The sequence below is a fragment of the Spironucleus salmonicida genome, chromosome 4 (genome assembly GCF_000497125.1).
Source record: "Spironucleus salmonicida strain ATCC 50377 chromosome 4, whole genome shotgun sequence".
NCBI lineage: Eukaryota > Fornicata > Diplomonadida > Hexamitidae > Spironucleus > Spironucleus salmonicida.
Window position 1 is genome coordinate 851,938 of NC_090599.1, and position 16,616 is coordinate 868,553.

At 40.5% G+C, this 16,616-nt stretch overlaps 5 protein-coding genes, 4 non-coding genes and 3 pseudogenes across 9 annotated transcripts; 6 read left to right on the forward strand and 6 right to left on the reverse strand. All coding sequences in view use genetic code 6, as the record gives it.

Moving 5' to 3' along the window:
• Positions 1-1,694: 1,694 nt before the first annotated feature.
• Positions 1,695-2,057, reverse strand: SS50377_24023 (Transmembrane domain-containing protein; the record flags this gene model as incomplete). Its single annotated transcript, XM_067907880.1, has 1 exon — positions 1,695-2,057. One exon carries the CDS (start codon positions 2,055-2,057, stop codon positions 1,695-1,697), a length of 363 nt encoding a protein of 120 aa, XP_067764854.1.
• A 42-nt stretch (positions 2,058-2,099) lies between these two features.
• On the forward strand, positions 2,100-2,182 carry SS50377_t20037. Its single transcript has one exon. It is a non-coding gene; the product is annotated as a tRNA-Leu (tRNA).
• Positions 2,183-2,257: 75 nt separating this feature from the next.
• SS50377_t20061 lies at positions 2,258-2,330 on the reverse strand. Its single transcript has one exon. It is a non-coding gene; the product is annotated as a tRNA-Lys (tRNA).
• Positions 2,331-2,378: 48 nt separating this feature from the next.
• Positions 2,379-2,621, reverse strand: SS50377_24024 (Cytidine deaminase; annotated as a pseudogene).
• Positions 2,622-2,946: 325 nt separating this feature from the next.
• On the forward strand, positions 2,947-3,564 carry SS50377_24025 (uncharacterized protein; the record flags this gene model as incomplete). Its single annotated transcript, XM_067907881.1, has 1 exon — positions 2,947-3,564. One exon carries the CDS (start codon positions 2,947-2,949, stop codon positions 3,562-3,564), a length of 618 nt encoding a protein of 205 aa, XP_067764855.1.
• A 379-nt stretch (positions 3,565-3,943) lies between these two features.
• On the forward strand, positions 3,944-4,896 carry SS50377_24026 (Kinase, CMGC GSK; annotated as a pseudogene).
• Positions 4,897-4,907: 11 nt separating this feature from the next.
• SS50377_24027 (Cytidine deaminase) lies at positions 4,908-5,279 on the forward strand (annotated as a pseudogene).
• A 51-nt stretch (positions 5,280-5,330) lies between these two features.
• Positions 5,331-5,403, forward strand: SS50377_t20038. Its single transcript has one exon. It is a non-coding gene; the product is annotated as a tRNA-Lys (tRNA).
• Positions 5,404-5,478: 75 nt separating this feature from the next.
• SS50377_t20060 lies at positions 5,479-5,561 on the reverse strand. Its single transcript has one exon. It is a non-coding gene; the product is annotated as a tRNA-Leu (tRNA).
• SS50377_24028 (Transmembrane domain-containing protein) lies at positions 5,562-5,966 on the forward strand (the record flags this gene model as incomplete). The annotated part of the gene is made up of 1 exon (XM_067907882.1): positions 5,562-5,966. One exon carries the CDS (start codon positions 5,562-5,564, stop codon positions 5,964-5,966), a length of 405 nt encoding a protein of 134 aa, XP_067764856.1.
• A 286-nt stretch (positions 5,967-6,252) lies between these two features.
• Positions 6,253-6,702, reverse strand: SS50377_24029 (uncharacterized protein; the record flags this gene model as incomplete). Its single annotated transcript, XM_067907883.1, has 1 exon — positions 6,253-6,702. One exon carries the CDS (start codon positions 6,700-6,702, stop codon positions 6,253-6,255), a length of 450 nt encoding a protein of 149 aa, XP_067764857.1.
• A 278-nt stretch (positions 6,703-6,980) lies between these two features.
• SS50377_24030 (uncharacterized protein) lies at positions 6,981-15,590 on the reverse strand (the record flags this gene model as incomplete). Its single annotated transcript, XM_067907884.1, has 1 exon — positions 6,981-15,590. The coding sequence occupies one exon, from the start codon at positions 15,588-15,590 to the stop codon at positions 6,981-6,983; it is 8,610 nt and encodes a 2,869-aa protein (XP_067764858.1).
• Between the last annotated feature and the right edge of the window lie 1,026 nt (positions 15,591-16,616).

Below are 16,616 nucleotides of genomic sequence, written 5' to 3' on the forward strand. Positions count from 1 at the left end.
TGCAAACTGGTCGGTTCACGCAAGCTGGTCGGTTCACGCAAGCTGGTCGGCTCACGCAAGCTGGGTAAGGTTCACGCAAGCTGGTCGGCTCACGCAAGCTGGTCGGCTCACGCAAGCTGGGTAAGGTTCACGCAAGCTGGTCGGCTCACGCAAGCTGGTCGGCTCACGCAAGCTGGGTAAGGTTCATGCAAACTGGTCGGTTCACGCAAGCTGGTCGGTTCACGCAAGCTGGGTAAGGTTCACGCAAGCTGGTCGGCTCACGCAAGCTGGGTAAGGTTCACGCAAGCTGGGTAAGGTTCACGCAAGCTGGGTAAGGCTCATGCAAACTGGGTAAGGTTCATGCAAACTGGTCGGCTCACGCAAGCTGGGTAAGGTTCACGCAAGCTGGGTAAGGCTCATGCAAACTGGTCGGCTCACGCAAGCTGGGTAAGGTTCACGCAAGCTGGTCGGCTCACGCAAGCTGGGTAAGGTTCACGCAAGCTGGGTAAGGTTCACGCAAGCTGGGTAAGGCTCATGCAAACTGGGTAAGGCTCATGCAAGCTGGGTAAGGTTCACGCAAGCTGGGTAAGGCTCACGCAAACTGGTCGGCTCACGCAAGCTGGTCGGTTCATGCAAGCTGGGTAAGGTTCACGCAAGCTGGGTAAGGCTCATGCAAACTGGGTAAGGCTCACGCAAGCTGGGTAAGGTTCACGCAAGCTGGGTAAGGCTCATGCAAACTGGTCGGCTCACGCAAGCTGGGTAAGGCTCATGCAAACTGGTCGGTTCACGCAAACTGGTCGGCTCACGCAAGCTGGGTAAGGCTCATGCAAGCTGGGTAAGGCTCACGCAAGCTGGGTAAGGTTCACGCAAGCTGGTCGGCTCATGCAAACTGGTCGGCTCACGCAAGCTGGGTAAGGCTCATGCAAGCTGGGTAAGGCTCACGCAAGCTGGGTAAGGTTCACGCAAGCTGGTCGGCTCATGCAAACTGGTCGGCTCATGCAAACTGGTCGGCTCACGCAAGCTGGGTAAGGCTCATGCAAACTGGTCGGCTCACGCAAGCTGGTCGGCTCACGCAAGCTGGGTAAGGCTCATGCAAACTGGTCGGCTCACGCAAGCTGGGTAAGGCTCATGCAAACTGGTCGGCTCACGCAAGCTGGGTAAGGTTCACGCAAGCTGGGTAAGGCTCACAATATTACTAAAACCTTTAAAAAGTAATGTAGTTCGAAAATTAATTAAACAAAGGAAATATAAACGAAATAAATACAATATTAATTTATTGATGTTTTTTATAAATTTAGAGTTGAAAAATTTTAATATTCTCATTAACTATCAAAAATTACTAAAGTAGTAGTCATCATTCATTAACTCATAAAACAGCATATTAGAGTTTTGGAAAAAGTATCACAATTTTATTGTTCGCTCATGTAAATGATAAAATCATGACGCCTTTTACCAAAACTACAAATAAATTTTTTAATGACTTTATAAATAATGACTGACTCCTAGTAAATATAACTTCATTAAATTATATTAGCTTAAGTTTTAAGAAAACAATATTATCTAAAATTAGATTGCAAATTCTAAATGTACTATTTTCTATAACAAACCAACGTTAGGATCCAGTTATAAACTTTCTACCTGCCGTCGCTAGCCCGACCTGGCCCTCGGCGGGAGCACATGCCTGCGAGTGAGCGCGGTTCCTCTCACTACTGCGGTCAGCCCGCGGCCACCAGCCGGAACACCGCCTTGAAGAGGGACCTGAAGGGGCTGAAAAGGTAGAGGAATGCACCCCACTCCAGGATGCTGCCCACCACGACGTAGTGGTTCAGCGCGGCCAGGACGCCCAGCATCATGAGTGCGAACGCGAGCTTCTGCTCCGGGCTCTGCAGAAACGCCTGGAAGTTGCCGAGGCCGACGAAGAAGACGACGCCGACCTGGAGCACGAGGCCGGCCAGCGAGACCAGCGCGAAGTCGAGCGTGAGCAGCCCCAGGAGGGCGAGCGCGAGCGACACCGCGAAGACGAGGCAGGCGAGGCGGCGGTCCTGGGCGAGCAGGGCGGCGGCGAGCGAGGCCTCCATTGTGGGCCGGCGGCGCGCGCCTGCGTCCTCCCGGAAGGGCATGCATTTTTGGCCGAGTGGTTAAGGCGTAACGTTAAGGCCGTTATGGGACTTATCCCGCGTGGGTTCGAGCCCCACAGAATGCAATTTGCCCAGACTACAATTTCCCCCAGACTGCAGTTTGCCGCGCGTGTCTCGTGTGGGGTGCGCCGCGACAAAATTACCGGTGACGGGGCTCGAACCCGCGACCACAGGATTAAGAGTCCTGTGCTCTACCGACTGAGCTACACCGGCCTGGCTCCAGTCCGGGTCCCGCGCGCCCAGATCCAGTGACGAAGCAGCTCAGAGCAGGTTCTTGGGGCCGAAGGCGTGGGGGAGCACCTGCGTGAGCGGCATCTCCATCGTGACCTCGCCCGCGCCGTTCAGCATGATGCACCACATGTCCGCGCCGAACTCGTTCAGCACCTGCCTGCACGAGCCGCAGGGCAGCCCGGAGTCCCTCGTCACGATCGCCACCGCCACGATGTTGCGGTGCCCCTGGGCGACCGCGGTGCCGATCGCCGTCTTCTCGGCGAAATATGTTAACTTTTGATAATAGAAGTGTGCTGAGATGACCTCAGTACGCTTCTGCTTGGTAGTATAATATTTTTATAGAGAACTGAATTAATATGGCCATGATTATTTAAGGAAAATTAAGTTAATTATTTAATAAAAATTATTTGATAAAGAAAAGATATTCATTACTCTAAATTTTTTAATCGATGCTTCTTTTTTCTAGTGATACTAGGTTCACTGATACTGGACTCTAACATTTCATTTTCTTTTTGATTAAAAATATTTTCAATTTAACATCGATCAGGAAAAGGAGTTAAGTATTCGCTAGGCTAATAGTCTGTTTAATTATCAATTTATGGCTGTGGAGGCATGTCATCTACAGCTGGAAAACTCTGTGGCGGTGGAGGCAGGTCATCTACAGCTGGAAAACTCTGTGGCGGTGGAGGCAGGTCATCTACAGCTGGAAAACTCTGTGGCGGTGGAGGCAGGTCATCTACAGCTGGAAAACTCTGTGGCGGTGGAGGCAGGTCATCTACAGCTGGAAAACTCTGTGGCGGTGGATGCAGGTCATCTACAGCTGGAAAACTCTGTGGCGGTGGAGGCAGGTCATCTACAGCTGGAAAACTCTGTGGCGGTGGATGCAGGTCATCTACAGCTGGAAAACTCTGTGGCGGTGGAGGCAGGTCATCTACAGCTGGAAAACTCTGTGGCGGTGGAGGCAGGTCATCTACAGCTGGAAAACTCTGTGGCGGTGGATGCAGGTCATCTACAGCTGGAAAACTCTGTGGCGGTGGAGGCAGGTCATCTACAGCTGGAAAACTCTGTGGCGGTGGATGCAGGTCATCTACAGCTGGAAAACTCTGTGGCGGTGGAGGGAAATTATGTGATTTAATTGATTTACTTGGTTACTAAATTTTGTTCTAAGGGACGATTTACTTATTCAATAAATTCCATGAAAAATCATATTTTCTGAACATTTTAAATTTTTATTAAAATAGAGTATATATCTATCTTTAATTTAACGGTAAATTAATTGATAATAATTATGCTTAACAGATACAGCAAAAAAGAATATTTTAAGATGGAACATAAATAATTGACTAGCATACATGAGGAATTACAAATTTTTAGTTGCATTTAAGACAAAAAATATCATCTTTTGTGTAATAATTTGGTTTAATTTATCTAAGGATTTACGAAAGTTAACTTGTATGAGGACAACTCATTAATTTATAAAGGAAAAGTTAATATTAATTATTTATATAATCTGATATATTTTATAAATCTATTTTATGTATTAAGTACTATTTTAAACATATAATTACAATTATTAATTATATTTAATAGTAAAAATGACTCATTTGGTGTAGTCTTCCGTGCTCGCTCTCAAGATGGGCAGCACTTAGCAATCAAAAAAGTATTCCAAGACCGCAGGTATCGCAACCGTGAGCTATAGGTAATATAGCAGCTGTATCCTCATGAATTTATAGTTAAAACAGTAAATTACTATTTCTCTACAGCGAACTCCCAGTAAAACGGATATTATCTGAATCTTATTATGTAGTACTATCCAGAAAACGCGTATCAAGTTTATCGTGGCTTTGCTAGGAACGGTAAGAAGCTTCAGCTTTCCGACATTAAGCTATACACCTATCAGTTCCTTCGGGGCCTCGCCTGGATGCACTGTTTCTAGGTCACAAACCGCGATCTTAAACCATAGAACACTTTAATTGATAGGTAGTCAGGAAGAGCTGTTCTTTGCGACCTTGGTTCTGCGAAGTAGCTCAACCCACAGGAACCCAACATCGCTTATATTTGTTCTCGCTACTATCGCGCGCCAGAGTTAGTCTTTGGCTCCCGCTTCTACAGTTGTGTTATCGATGTCTGGAGTTTTGCGTGCGTGGTTGCAGAGATGATGATAGGGAGACCTCTTTTCCCTGGTCAATCCCCAATCGACCAGCTGGTTGAGATAATCAAGGTTCTTGGCCCTCCATCTTTAGTTGATCTGAAGAATATGAATCCATAACTGCGGGAGTATAATTTTCCAACCATCTAGACTACGCCTCTGGAGTAGGTGCTGGGCACCAACGATCCAGTCATCCTGGATTTCTTCAAGAACTGTCTCAGATACTCCCCAGGTCTTAGGTTTACCTGCTTCTAAGCCCTATAGCACGAGTTCTTCGATGAGGTAAGGGCGAAGAGCACTGACGACAGGCTCTTCCAGTTCAACCAGACGGAGGTGGACCAGGCCCTCACCCAGGTGGGCGTGGCGGGCGTGAACAAGCTCAAGAACGGGAGGGTGTGAATGTTGCCTTTCACTTACTGCCTGGCTCCGGACCAGCGGCCTGCGTGCTGCCTCTACTCTACTCCACTCCACTCCACTCGACCCTGGCCCTCGGCACGGGCGTCATCGTCAAGGGCTGCAACGTCGAGAATGCGGTCTCCCCCAACGGCGCCTGCGCCGAGAAGACGGCGATCGGCACCGCGGTCGCCCAGGGGCACCGCAACATCGTGGCGGTGGCGATCGTGACGAGGGACTCCGGGCTGCCCTGCGGCTCGTGCAGGCAGGTGCTGAACGAGTTCGGCGCGGACATGTGGTGCATCATGCTGAACGGCGCGGGCGAGGTCACGATGGAGATGCCGCTCACGCAGGTGCTCCCCCACGCCTTCGGCCCCAAGAACCTGCTCTGAGCTGCTTCGTCACTGGATCTGGGCGCGCGGGACCCGGACTGGAGCCAGGCCGGTGTAGCTCAGTCGGTAGAGCACAGGACTCTTAATCCTGTGGTCGCGGGTTCGAGCCCCGTCACCGGTAATTTTGTCGCGGCGCACCCCACACGAGACACGCGCGGCAAACTGCAGTCTGGGGGAAATTGTAGTCTGGGCAAATTGCATTCTGTGGGGCTCGAACCCACGCGGGATAAGTCCCATAACGGCCTTAACGTTACGCCTTAACCACTCGGCCAAAAATGCATGCCCTTCCGGGAGGACGCAGGCGCGCGCCGCCGGCCCACAATGGAGGCCTCGCTCGCCGCCGCCCTGCTCGCCCAGGACCGCCGCCTCGCCTGCCTCGTCTTCGCGGTGTCGCTCGCGCTCGCCCTCCTGGGGCTGCTCACGCTCGACTTCGCGCTGGTCTCGCTGGCCGGCCTCGTGCTCCAGGTCGGCGTCGTCTTCTTCGTCGGCCTCGGCAACTTCCAGGCGTTTCTGCAGAGCCCGGAGCAGAAGCTCGCGTTCGCACTCATGATGCTGGGCGTCCTGGCCGCGCTGAACCACTACGTCGTGGTGGGCAGCATCCTGGAGTGGGGCGCATTCCTCTACCTTTTCAGCCCCTTCAGGTCCCTCTTCAAGGCGGTGTTCCGGCTGGTGGCCGCGGGCTGACCGCAGTAGTGAGAGGAACCGCGCTCACTCGCAGGCATGTGCTCCCGCCGAGGGCTAGCGGCGCAGGCAGTGCGAGGGGGCTGGGGACCGTGCCAGCAGCTTGCTACCATTACTACCGCGGAGCAGGGACCCATCCAAGCGGTTCGCCCCGGCACACGCTGGCTAGGGGTCCCGGAGTGGGGTGCGAGGCAGCTAGGACGATCGCCGAGGGAGGCGTGGCACCGCGTACTGTGACGACGGCAGGCAGCGGGTAAGGCACGACCTCAGCACCGAAAGATAAAAATTCTCACTATACGATAATGTTGTACCCGTTCTTGCGCACGCGCCTGAAGCCCCTGCAGTAGTAAACCCCGCCCAGGACTACCGCCAGGACGCTCAAGCTGGCAAGGACGAGCCATATTATGATGAACACTGGCGATGTAAGGTCGTGCTTGCTTTCCGCGGAGACGGGAATCAGCAAGTTGCCGTAAAACCCGCTGGGCTGGTTCACCTCGACATATATGTCATTCCCGGAACTCAGGAACGAAAAGCACGTCGGATCCTGGCAAATGAAGATAGTTGAGATTTTATTGCTTAGAGGAACAAGCTAATCCAAGAAAACATCAGCCTGTAAAGGGATACTGATAGTAAATGCTTCGTTTTATACATAATTACAATTTTTCACATCTATTTCAATGAAAATAGAGAGTGAGGAAACGGAGGTTGTTCCTGTCAAGCAAGCAAGTAATGGCAGCATTCTGTGAGTTTCTAGTAATTATATATATCAATATTTTATATAAAATAATATAACCGATTGATACAGTTTCAATGCATTATCGCAATAAATAACCTAATAAGAATAATAATATAGACTATATATAAATTTCTTAAATTAGAATAGGAATGTATATCACTCTTAGGAAGTTTTATATTGTTGTACAGTTTTACTTGAGCAACAAATAGGAGCTGTTGATCCTCATTTGATGTATTCTGCAGTTTATCCTAAAAGCAGGCTCATCTTGCACCATTGGCTTATCACTTCCCTTCGAAATCTTTTAGTTTTCGCTGAAGCTTATTTACCGTCTCCAGCAGCTTTTGCCGCGCCTAAATCCCAAATTCTTATCCGGTGTAGGTCAGGCATATATCATAATCCATTGCAAACTTCATAGCCTCATTCTCTGGAAAATCAGAACAGAAAAATCGATAGATATATGCAAAAAATCGCATTCCAGATTCTATGCGAATTTAGGTATTGTCTGACATTAAAAATGTGGTGAAGTCATCTTTAAGCTGGTTGGCGAGGTTGGCAATTTTATTTTATTTTATAATCTTCTTGCTGAAGAAAACATACCTTATTACTGTCAAAACATTAACATCCTCAAAAATAACGTCTGTATTGGCTATAATCTCTTGTATTTTAGTGATATCGATTTAGCTTTAGTTTTAGCCTTAGGCCTTAATTTTCTTAAGTTGCATTTCATAGTTCTTCATTTGCTCGGCATAAATCGAATTTTATGTCATTGCTGTGAGCAGTTTCGAATTCAGCTCATCCTTCTTCGCATTTATTTGAGATTAGAGAATCATATTTTGCGATGATAGATTGTTTATTTGCTAGTTCAACTAAGCAATCTCCATATCCTTCACGCTCATTTCGCGATGTTGAGACGTCAGCATCTGAGAACTTTGCATGGACTCATTGAGCTCTAATTTAGTCGAGTGGAGCTCTCGTTTTAGGGTGTCATTTTCACTTATTAAGGTGATCTAAGCGGCTAAGTCGGCCTTAAGTTTATCAACATTCTCATTCAAAACAACAATTTATGCCTCCTGTGCCGATTTTATGTCCTGGATTTCTTTGCTTTTCGACGCATCTTACGCTTCCATTGACAGTTTTGCGTCTGAAATCTCTTATTACAGCTAATTTATCAATAGGATATGCTAATTTTGCTAGTGTGCCAGTTAATTCTCCAATGAGAAAATTTCCTCCTAAAATGTATCATTTTACGTTTATAGTTATTAAACTTGATCTTTTAATATACTATTAGCGTTTTCCTGGTTTTACAGATTCTGGTTAAGTAAATCTAGTTCACTGTTCTTGGAGCTTAGTATATCTTCAATTGCCGAATCCTTGCTTTCTTGCACAGACGCTATTATCTTTTCGCTTTCTTGCTGCTGGGTGGCCATCAAGTTGCGTAGCGTTTTCTCCTACTCTTAGAAAGAGATTTCCCGCTCCGCGATGGCGGTTTTCGCAGTGGTGATTTGTTTCTGCAGCTCATTGAGAAGGTTCGTATGCTGCTGCTACATGTTATGGACCACCGACTCGTGTAACCCTACAGTGTTCTACAATACAAATTCATGATCCTGTTTTAATGCTAATATATTCGTCTAATGCGCATCTGTAAGTTCGGAAATTGTAATTGTATTTAAATTTTTCAGCTTCTCAAGCTCAGCTTAGAAATTTTCCTAACTTACTTAAAGTTGCTAATACAGCTATTCTTAAATGTTTAGTAAAGAAGTTTTAGCTAGTGTAAGCTCACCCATAAGTTTATCCTCTGCTTCCTTATGAGCCTAATGCGCTGCCTACTGTTGTTCTGAAAGTTCTATCCTCTGTGCTTGATTTTGATCATTTGCTTTCTTTATCTGAAGAAGAAGTTCTTATTTCTACTATTCAAATTCCTAATTATCTAACTATCGCATTTCTCTAATTTGTACGATTTATGTATTCAGTTCATTTTCTATTGAATGCTATGACTCAATTAAAGCTAATCTACTTTAAATTTCCATATCCAGTTTGGTCTCAAGTTAAGATTTCATATCATTAAATTTGTTCTTATCGATCTAGTTTTATACTGATTATTCTTCCGCTTGTTAGTTATATGCTTTCTTGATGGTTTCAATGTTTCCTTGTTCCTACTGTAGTTAAGTTTCTTTTTATTAAAGAAGCTTACTTTAAACTTCAGCTTAAATTTAAATTTCACATATTTATCTAGTATGTTCATCTAATAGTGTCTATGCCTATAAAAGTTTTGATCTAGACTAACTCAGTGCTTCATCACTTTCTTGCTGCTGGGTGGCCATCAAGTTGCGTAGCGTTTTCTCCTACTCTTAGAAAGAGATTTCCCGCTCCGCGATGGCGGTTTTCGCAGTGGTGATTTCTTTCTGCAGCTCATTGAGAAGGTTCGTATGCTGCTGCTACATGTTATGGACCACCGACTCGTGTAACCCTACAGTGTTCTACAATACAAATTCATGATCCTGTTTTAATGCTAATATATTCGTCTAATGCGCATCTATAAGTTCGGAAATTGTAATTGTATTTAAATTTTTCAGCTTCTCAAGCTCAGCTTAGAAATTTTCCTAACTTACTTAAAGTTGCTAATACAGCTATTCTTAAATGTTTAGTAAAGAAGTTTTAGCTAGTGTAAGCTCACCCATAAGTTTATCCTCTGCTTCCTTATGAGCCTAATGCGCTGCCTACTGTTGTTCTGAAAGTTCTATCCTCTGTGCTTGATTTTGATCATTTGCTTTCTTTATCTGAAGAAGAAGTTCTTATTTCTACTATTCAAATTCCTAATTATCTAACTATCGCATTTCTCTAATTTGTACGATTTATGTATTCAGTTCATTTTCTATTGAATGCTATGACTCAATTAAAGCTAATCTACTTTAAATTTCCATATCCAGTTTGGTCTCAAGTTAAGATTTCATATCATTAAATTTGTTCTTATCGATCTAGTTTTATACTGATTATTCTTCCGCTTGTTAGTTATATGCTTTCTTGATGGTTTCAATGTTTCCTTGTTCCTACTGTAGTTAAGTTTCTTTTTATTAAAGAAGCTTACTTTAAACTTCAGCTTAAATTTAAATTTCACATATTTATCTAGTATGTTCATCTAATAGTGTCTATGCCTATAAAAGTTTTGATCTAGACTAACTCAGTGCTTCATCACTTTCTTGCTGCTGGGTGGCCATCAAGTTGCGTAGCGTTTTCTCCTACTCTTAGAAAGAGATTTCCCGCTCCGCGATGGCGGTTTTCGCAGTGGTGATTTCTTTCTGCAGCTCATTGAGAAGGTTCGTATGCTGCTGCTACATGTTATGGACCACCGACTCGTGTAACCCTACAGTGTTCTACAATACAAATTCATGATCCTGTTTTAATGCTAATATATTCGTCTAATGCGCATCTGTAAGTTCGGAAATTGTAATTGTATTTAAATTTTTCAGCTTCTCAAGCTCAGCTTAGAAATTTTCCTAACTTACTTAAAGTTGCTAATACAGCTATTCTTAAATGTTTAGTAAAGAAGTTTTAGCTAGTGTAAGCTCACCCATAAGTTTATCCTCTGCTTCCTTATGAGCCTAATGCGCTGCCTACTGTTGTTCTGAAAGTTCTATCCTCTGTGCTTGATTTTGATCATTTGCTTTCTTTATCTGAAGAAGAAGTTCTTATTTCTACTATTCAAATTCCTAATTATCTAACTATCGCATTTCTCTAATTTGTACGATTTATGTATTCAGTTCATTTTCTATTGAATGCTATGACTCAATTAAAGCTAATCTACTTTAAATTTCCATATCCAGTTTGGTCTCAAGTTAAGATTTCATATCATTAAATTTGTTCTTATCGATCTAGTTTTATACTGATTATTCTTCCGCTTGTTAGTTATATGCTTTCTTGATGGTTTCAATGTTTCCTTGTTCCTACTGTAGTTAAGTTTCTTTTTATTAAAGAAGCTTACTTTAAACTTCAGCTTAAATTTAAATTTCACATATTTATCTAGTATGTTCATCTAATAGTGTCTATGCCTATAAAAGTTTTGATCTAGACTAACTCAGTGCTTCATCACTTTCTTGCTGCTGGGTGGCCATCAAGTTGCGTAGCGTTTTCTCCTACTCTTAGAAAGAGATTTCCCGCTCCGCGATGGCGGTTTTCGCAGTGGTGATTTCTTTCTGCAGCTCATTGAGAAGGTTCGTATGCTGCTGCTACATGTTATGGACCACCGACTCGTGTAACCCTACAGTGTTCTACAATACAAATTCATGATCCTGTTTTAATGCTAATATATTCGTCTAATGCGCATCTGTAAGTTCGGAAATTGTAATTGTATTTAAATTTTTCAGCTTCTCAAGCTCAGCTTAGAAATTTTCCTAACTTACTTAAAGTTGCTAATACAGCTATTCTTAAATGTTTAGTAAAGAAGTTTTAGCTAGTGTAAGCTCACCCATAAGTTTATCCTCTGCTTCCTTATGAGCCTAATGCGCTGCCTACTGTTGTTCTGAAAGTTCTATCCTCTGTGCTTGATTTTGATCATTTGCTTTCTTTATCTGAAGAAGAAGTTCTTATTTCTACTATTCAAATTCCTAATTATCTAACTATCGCATTTCTCTAATTTGTACGATTTATGTATTCAGTTCATTTTCTATTGAATGCTATGACTCAATTAAAGCTAATCTACTTTAAATTTCCATATCCAGTTTGGTCTCAAGTTAAGATTTCATATCATTAAATTTGTTCTTATCGATCTAGTTTTATACTGATTATTCTTCCGCTTGTTAGTTATATGCTTTCTTGATGGTTTCAATGTTTCCTTGTTCCTACTGTAGTTAAGTTTCTTTTTATTAAAGAAGCTTACTTTAAACTTCAGCTTAAATTTAAATTTCACATATTTATCTAGTATGTTCATCTAATAGTGTCTATGCCTATAAAAGTTTTGATCTAGACTAACTCAGTGCTTCATCACTTTCTTGCTGCTGGGTGGCCATCAAGTTGCGTAGCGTTTTCTCCTACTCTTAGAAAGAGATTTCCCGCTCCGCGATGGCGGTTTTCGCAGTGGTGATTTCTTTCTGCAGCTCATTGAGAAGGTTCGTATGCTGCTGCTACATGTTATGGACCACCGACTCGTGTAACCCTACAGTGTTCTACAATACAAATTCATGATCCTGTTTTAATGCTAATATATTCGTCTAATGCGCATCTGTAAGTTCGGAAATTGTAATTGTATTTAAATTTTTCAGCTTCTCAAGCTCAGCTTAGAAATTTTCCTAACTTACTTAAAGTTGCTAATACAGCTATTCTTAAATGTTTAGTAAAGAAGTTTTAGCTAGTGTAAGCTCACCCATAAGTTTATCCTCTGCTTCCTTATGAGCCTAATGCGCTGCCTACTGTTGTTCTGAAAGTTCTATCCTCTGTGCTTGATTTTGATCATTTGCTTTCTTTATCTGAAGAAGAAGTTCTTATTTCTACTATTCAAATTCCTAATTATCTAACTATCGCATTTCTCTAATTTGTACGATTTATGTATTCAGTTCATTTTCTATTGAATGCTATGACTCAATTAAAGCTAATCTACTTTAAATTTCCATATCCAGTTTGGTCTCAAGTTAAGATTTCATATCATTAAATTTGTTCTTATCGATCTAGTTTTATACTGATTATTCTTCCGCTTGTTAGTTATATGCTTTCTTGATGGTTTCAATGTTTCCTTGTTCCTACTGTAGTTAAGTTTCTTTTTATTAAAGAAGCTTACTTTAAACTTCAGCTTAAATTTAAATTTCACATATTTATCTAGTATGTTCATCTAATAGTGTCTATGCCTATAAAAGTTTTGATCTAGACTAACTCAGTGCTTCATCACTTTCTTGCTGCTGGGTGGCCATCAAGTTGCGTAGCGTTTTCTCCTACTCTTAGAAAGAGATTTCCCGCTCCGCGATGGCGGTTTTCGCAGTGGTGATTTCTTTCTGCAGCTCATTGAGAAGGTTCGTATGCTGCTGCTACATGTTATGGACCACCGACTCGTGTAACCCTACAGTGTTCTACAATACAAATTCATGATCCTGTTTTAATGCTAATATATTCGTCTAATGCGCATCTGTAAGTTCGGAAATTGTAATTGTATTTAAATTTTTCAGCTTCTCAAGCTCAGCTTAGAAATTTTCCTAACTTACTTAAAGTTGCTAATACAGCTATTCTTAAATGTTTAGTAAAGAAGTTTTAGCTAGTGTAAGCTCACCCATAAGTTTATCCTCTGCTTCCTTATGAGCCTAATGCGCTGCCTACTGTTGTTCTGAAAGTTCTATCCTCTGTGCTTGATTTTGATCATTTGCTTTCTTTATCTGAAGAAGAAGTTCTTATTTCTACTATTCAAATTCCTAATTATCTAACTATCGCATTTCTCTAATTTGTACGATTTATGTATTCAGTTCATTTTCTATTGAATGCTATGACTCAATTAAAGCTAATCTACTTTAAATTTCCATATCCAGTTTGGTCTCAAGTTAAGATTTCATATCATTAAATTTGTTCTTATCGATCTAGTTTTATACTGATTATTCTTCCGCTTGTTAGTTATATGCTTTCTTGATGGTTTCAATGTTTCCTTGTTCCTACTGTAGTTAAGTTTCTTTTTATTAAAGAAGCTTACTTTAAACTTCAGCTTAAATTTAAATTTCACATATTTATCTAGTATGTTCATCTAATAGTGTCTATGCCTATAAAAGTTTTGATCTAGACTAACTCAGTGCTTCATCACTTTCTTGCTGCTGGGTGGCCATCAAGTTGCGTAGCGTTTTCTCCTACTCTTAGAAAGAGATTTCCCGCTCCGCGATGGCGGTTTTCGCAGTGGTGATTTCTTTCTGCAGCTCATTGAGAAGGTTCGTATACTGCTGCTACATGTTATGGACCACCGACTCGTGCGAATCTATTAAATTATCTCGATCTAAATGATAATTTTCATCTAATTATGCGATATGTTTTTCAAAATCGTTTCTCGCGTTCTGGTATTTTTGAATATACTAGGTACCTTAGTCTTCATTCTACTTAATTAAATCTTATATATAGTCTTTTAGTTATATGGTTTGATTCTTAAAATTTGTACTTTGTGTGATACTGGTTTCATACTCCTATTCACGCTTAATAAGATCTTGCTAACACGTTTTTAGCTAATTTTCCAATAAGGTTATACTATTTTACAAGTCATGCACCACTGAATTTTTGCATTCTTGATCTTCTTTAGCCGCCTGCATATTAGTTGCATGTTCTGCTTTTAAGGCAGCAATCCCTGCCTCAAATTCAATCTTCTATGTTTTAATGTGGCCAGTAAGCTGATCTGCCTATTCTGAATGTTATAACAGACGCTACTCGTTTATTTTAGCGTGCTCTTATCGCATTGCGTCAAAGTTTAACTACATCTACGTTAAGAATTGTTAGGTTTCCTCCTGAATTTAGAGCACTTTCTATTAGCCAGCCTATACTAATTTGTGACAACTTTTTTCTATCTATTTTATTTCGTCGACCAACTAGCAGTTCTCGATCATCAAGCCTTCTTTTTCCTTAATCGCATTGTCATACTTGAGGGCAAGATTTTACAAATTCTCGTGCTAAAATTGGCTCTCCTGCTCTGCAGCCTATAGTTTGTGGAGAACGGCTGCCTTACTTTCTAACAAATTCTGCTGCTCTAGCTTCACAATTTCCAGCAATTCGCTGACTCTGGCAGTTTCTGCACCTTAATGGTCTAAAAGGCCTTATACGGATTTTATTCTCGAATCTAACTCTATGGTCGACTGCAAGTAGTTCTGCTTCTCTAGATCGGACTGCTCCTAAAGTTATGCGATTTTACAAAGCAGATTTTCTAGTTTTTCTTTGTGCGCCTTTTGCTGGAACTGTAGTTTATCGTCAGCAAACTTCAGCTCATTCTCCGAGTTCAGTATTGAGTTTTCCTACATTTTTTGCATCTGCGCTATTTCTTGCTACTGAAACTTCTGAAGGCTCTACTTCTCGGCTTCCCAATCTGCACTTAAACTTTGAATTTCGTCTTCGTGCTGTTTGACCTTAGTATCCATGGCAGCTTGCGATTCCTAGAGCTCTTGCTAGCATACGATTTTTAACTTGCTCTAGATTTATCTTTCGATTTCCAGTTGCTCCTAATACTCCAATTCCATTTGTTTTGTCCTTTACGCGAACTACTCTTAAAACACACTTTATTTCTTGATTTACTGGTCGGCATCGACAGCTTTCGCATCTAGCTCGCTCTTCAATGCCTAGATTTCGCTGTTCAGCCGACTGACGACACTCTAAACCTCGCTCTGTTTTTCAATCTCAGCCGCCTTGAGCTAGGACCTGCTCTATTTCATATGCAGCTTATTATTGTACTTCTCCGCTTTCAATTCCTTGGACATCTATGACAGTTCTTCTAACTGGCTTTTGACTTCGTTTTGCAGCTGCTTTTAGCAGTCTTGGAGACTAAGCTGTTCATGTTGAAGATGGCTGTTTTCATATTAGAAATTTTAGAGCTGTACATATTATTGTAAAGAAAACTCATAAAGGACATGATAATGTTCTTTTAGTATTTTGTAGCTTGTAAGGATAGATTTGTTCGATTCTGACAACTCAACAAATTTCTAAATGACTGAATCATCATTTAGTGATTCTATTGCATATTAAACGATAGTAATAATATTTTAAATCTCCTGTTCGTCTGAAAGACTAACGTCTAAAAAAGATTTCAAAGTTTTTTATATTTTATTGAATACAGCTTTATTTATATAGTTTATATGTGCATCTCTAGATATGAGCAGAGATTTATAGTTCTCAATCGAAATATCTTACTATCGTAGCTTTAGCTCATAGAAATTTTACCTTTTATCTGCAGACATATTTTTAGAAATATTTTACTTATTCTAATTTTTATATAATATTACTAATATTTTATATTGATCATAATTACACGAAGCAAGATGATGGTATTAAGTTGGATATTAGGATAACATATTTAATAGGCGTACTAAAATTGATATTAATTTGGTTCTTATATTATAGTATTGCAATACCATATATTAATTAATAATTTGCATGGTTGTGAGTCAATACAAAAAATTTAATACGGTTTCTAATATGGAATATATTAGAAAGAAAATAACATGTGTTATTTTAACATGTAATCACATATCTAGATATCATTTTATATAAGTTTAAACGCGTAATAATTGATTTTTTAAGAAATAATAAACATATTAAAACTGATCTTTTATTCTTGGTTTAACAATACTATGATTCTCTAAATCTTACCGTATTAAATTACTGCAAGCCTTTAACTATTAATACTTAGTTATTAAATTTATAGCAAAAAAATTATTATACTAATAAGTTAAGGGTTAAAATAATAAGTAAGTGTAACTTTAATATAAACCTAGCAAAAAGTAGATACTAAATATTTAAACAATGTATAATATAATCAATATACTTACTGTACCGTGTTATTAACCATATTAAATCAACTAAGTTGCAAAAACTACTAATATATAAATTTTAGTTATTAACTTATACAAAACATAGCGTTATTAACATACTTTATCTGTGCTATAATTTCAACTTAGATTAAGCATTTGGTAGTGAAAAGTGTGCACAGAAAAAATTAAAAATTAGTTATATATAACTAAAGAATAATTATAGCAACTTATTATTCCAATTTCGGATTTAAATAGGTTTTCATATACTTATATATATTTTAATAAAACTGAATTTTTAAAAATACTGCAAGCATTTCTAAGTATACGGCTAGTCTAGATGAAAAGAAAAAATATAATATAGTTATTTATATAATTACTTTATTATCTAACAAATGATGTTCCATTTTATTTAATAAATATATTATTAAATAACTTATATAATTGCTATTTTTA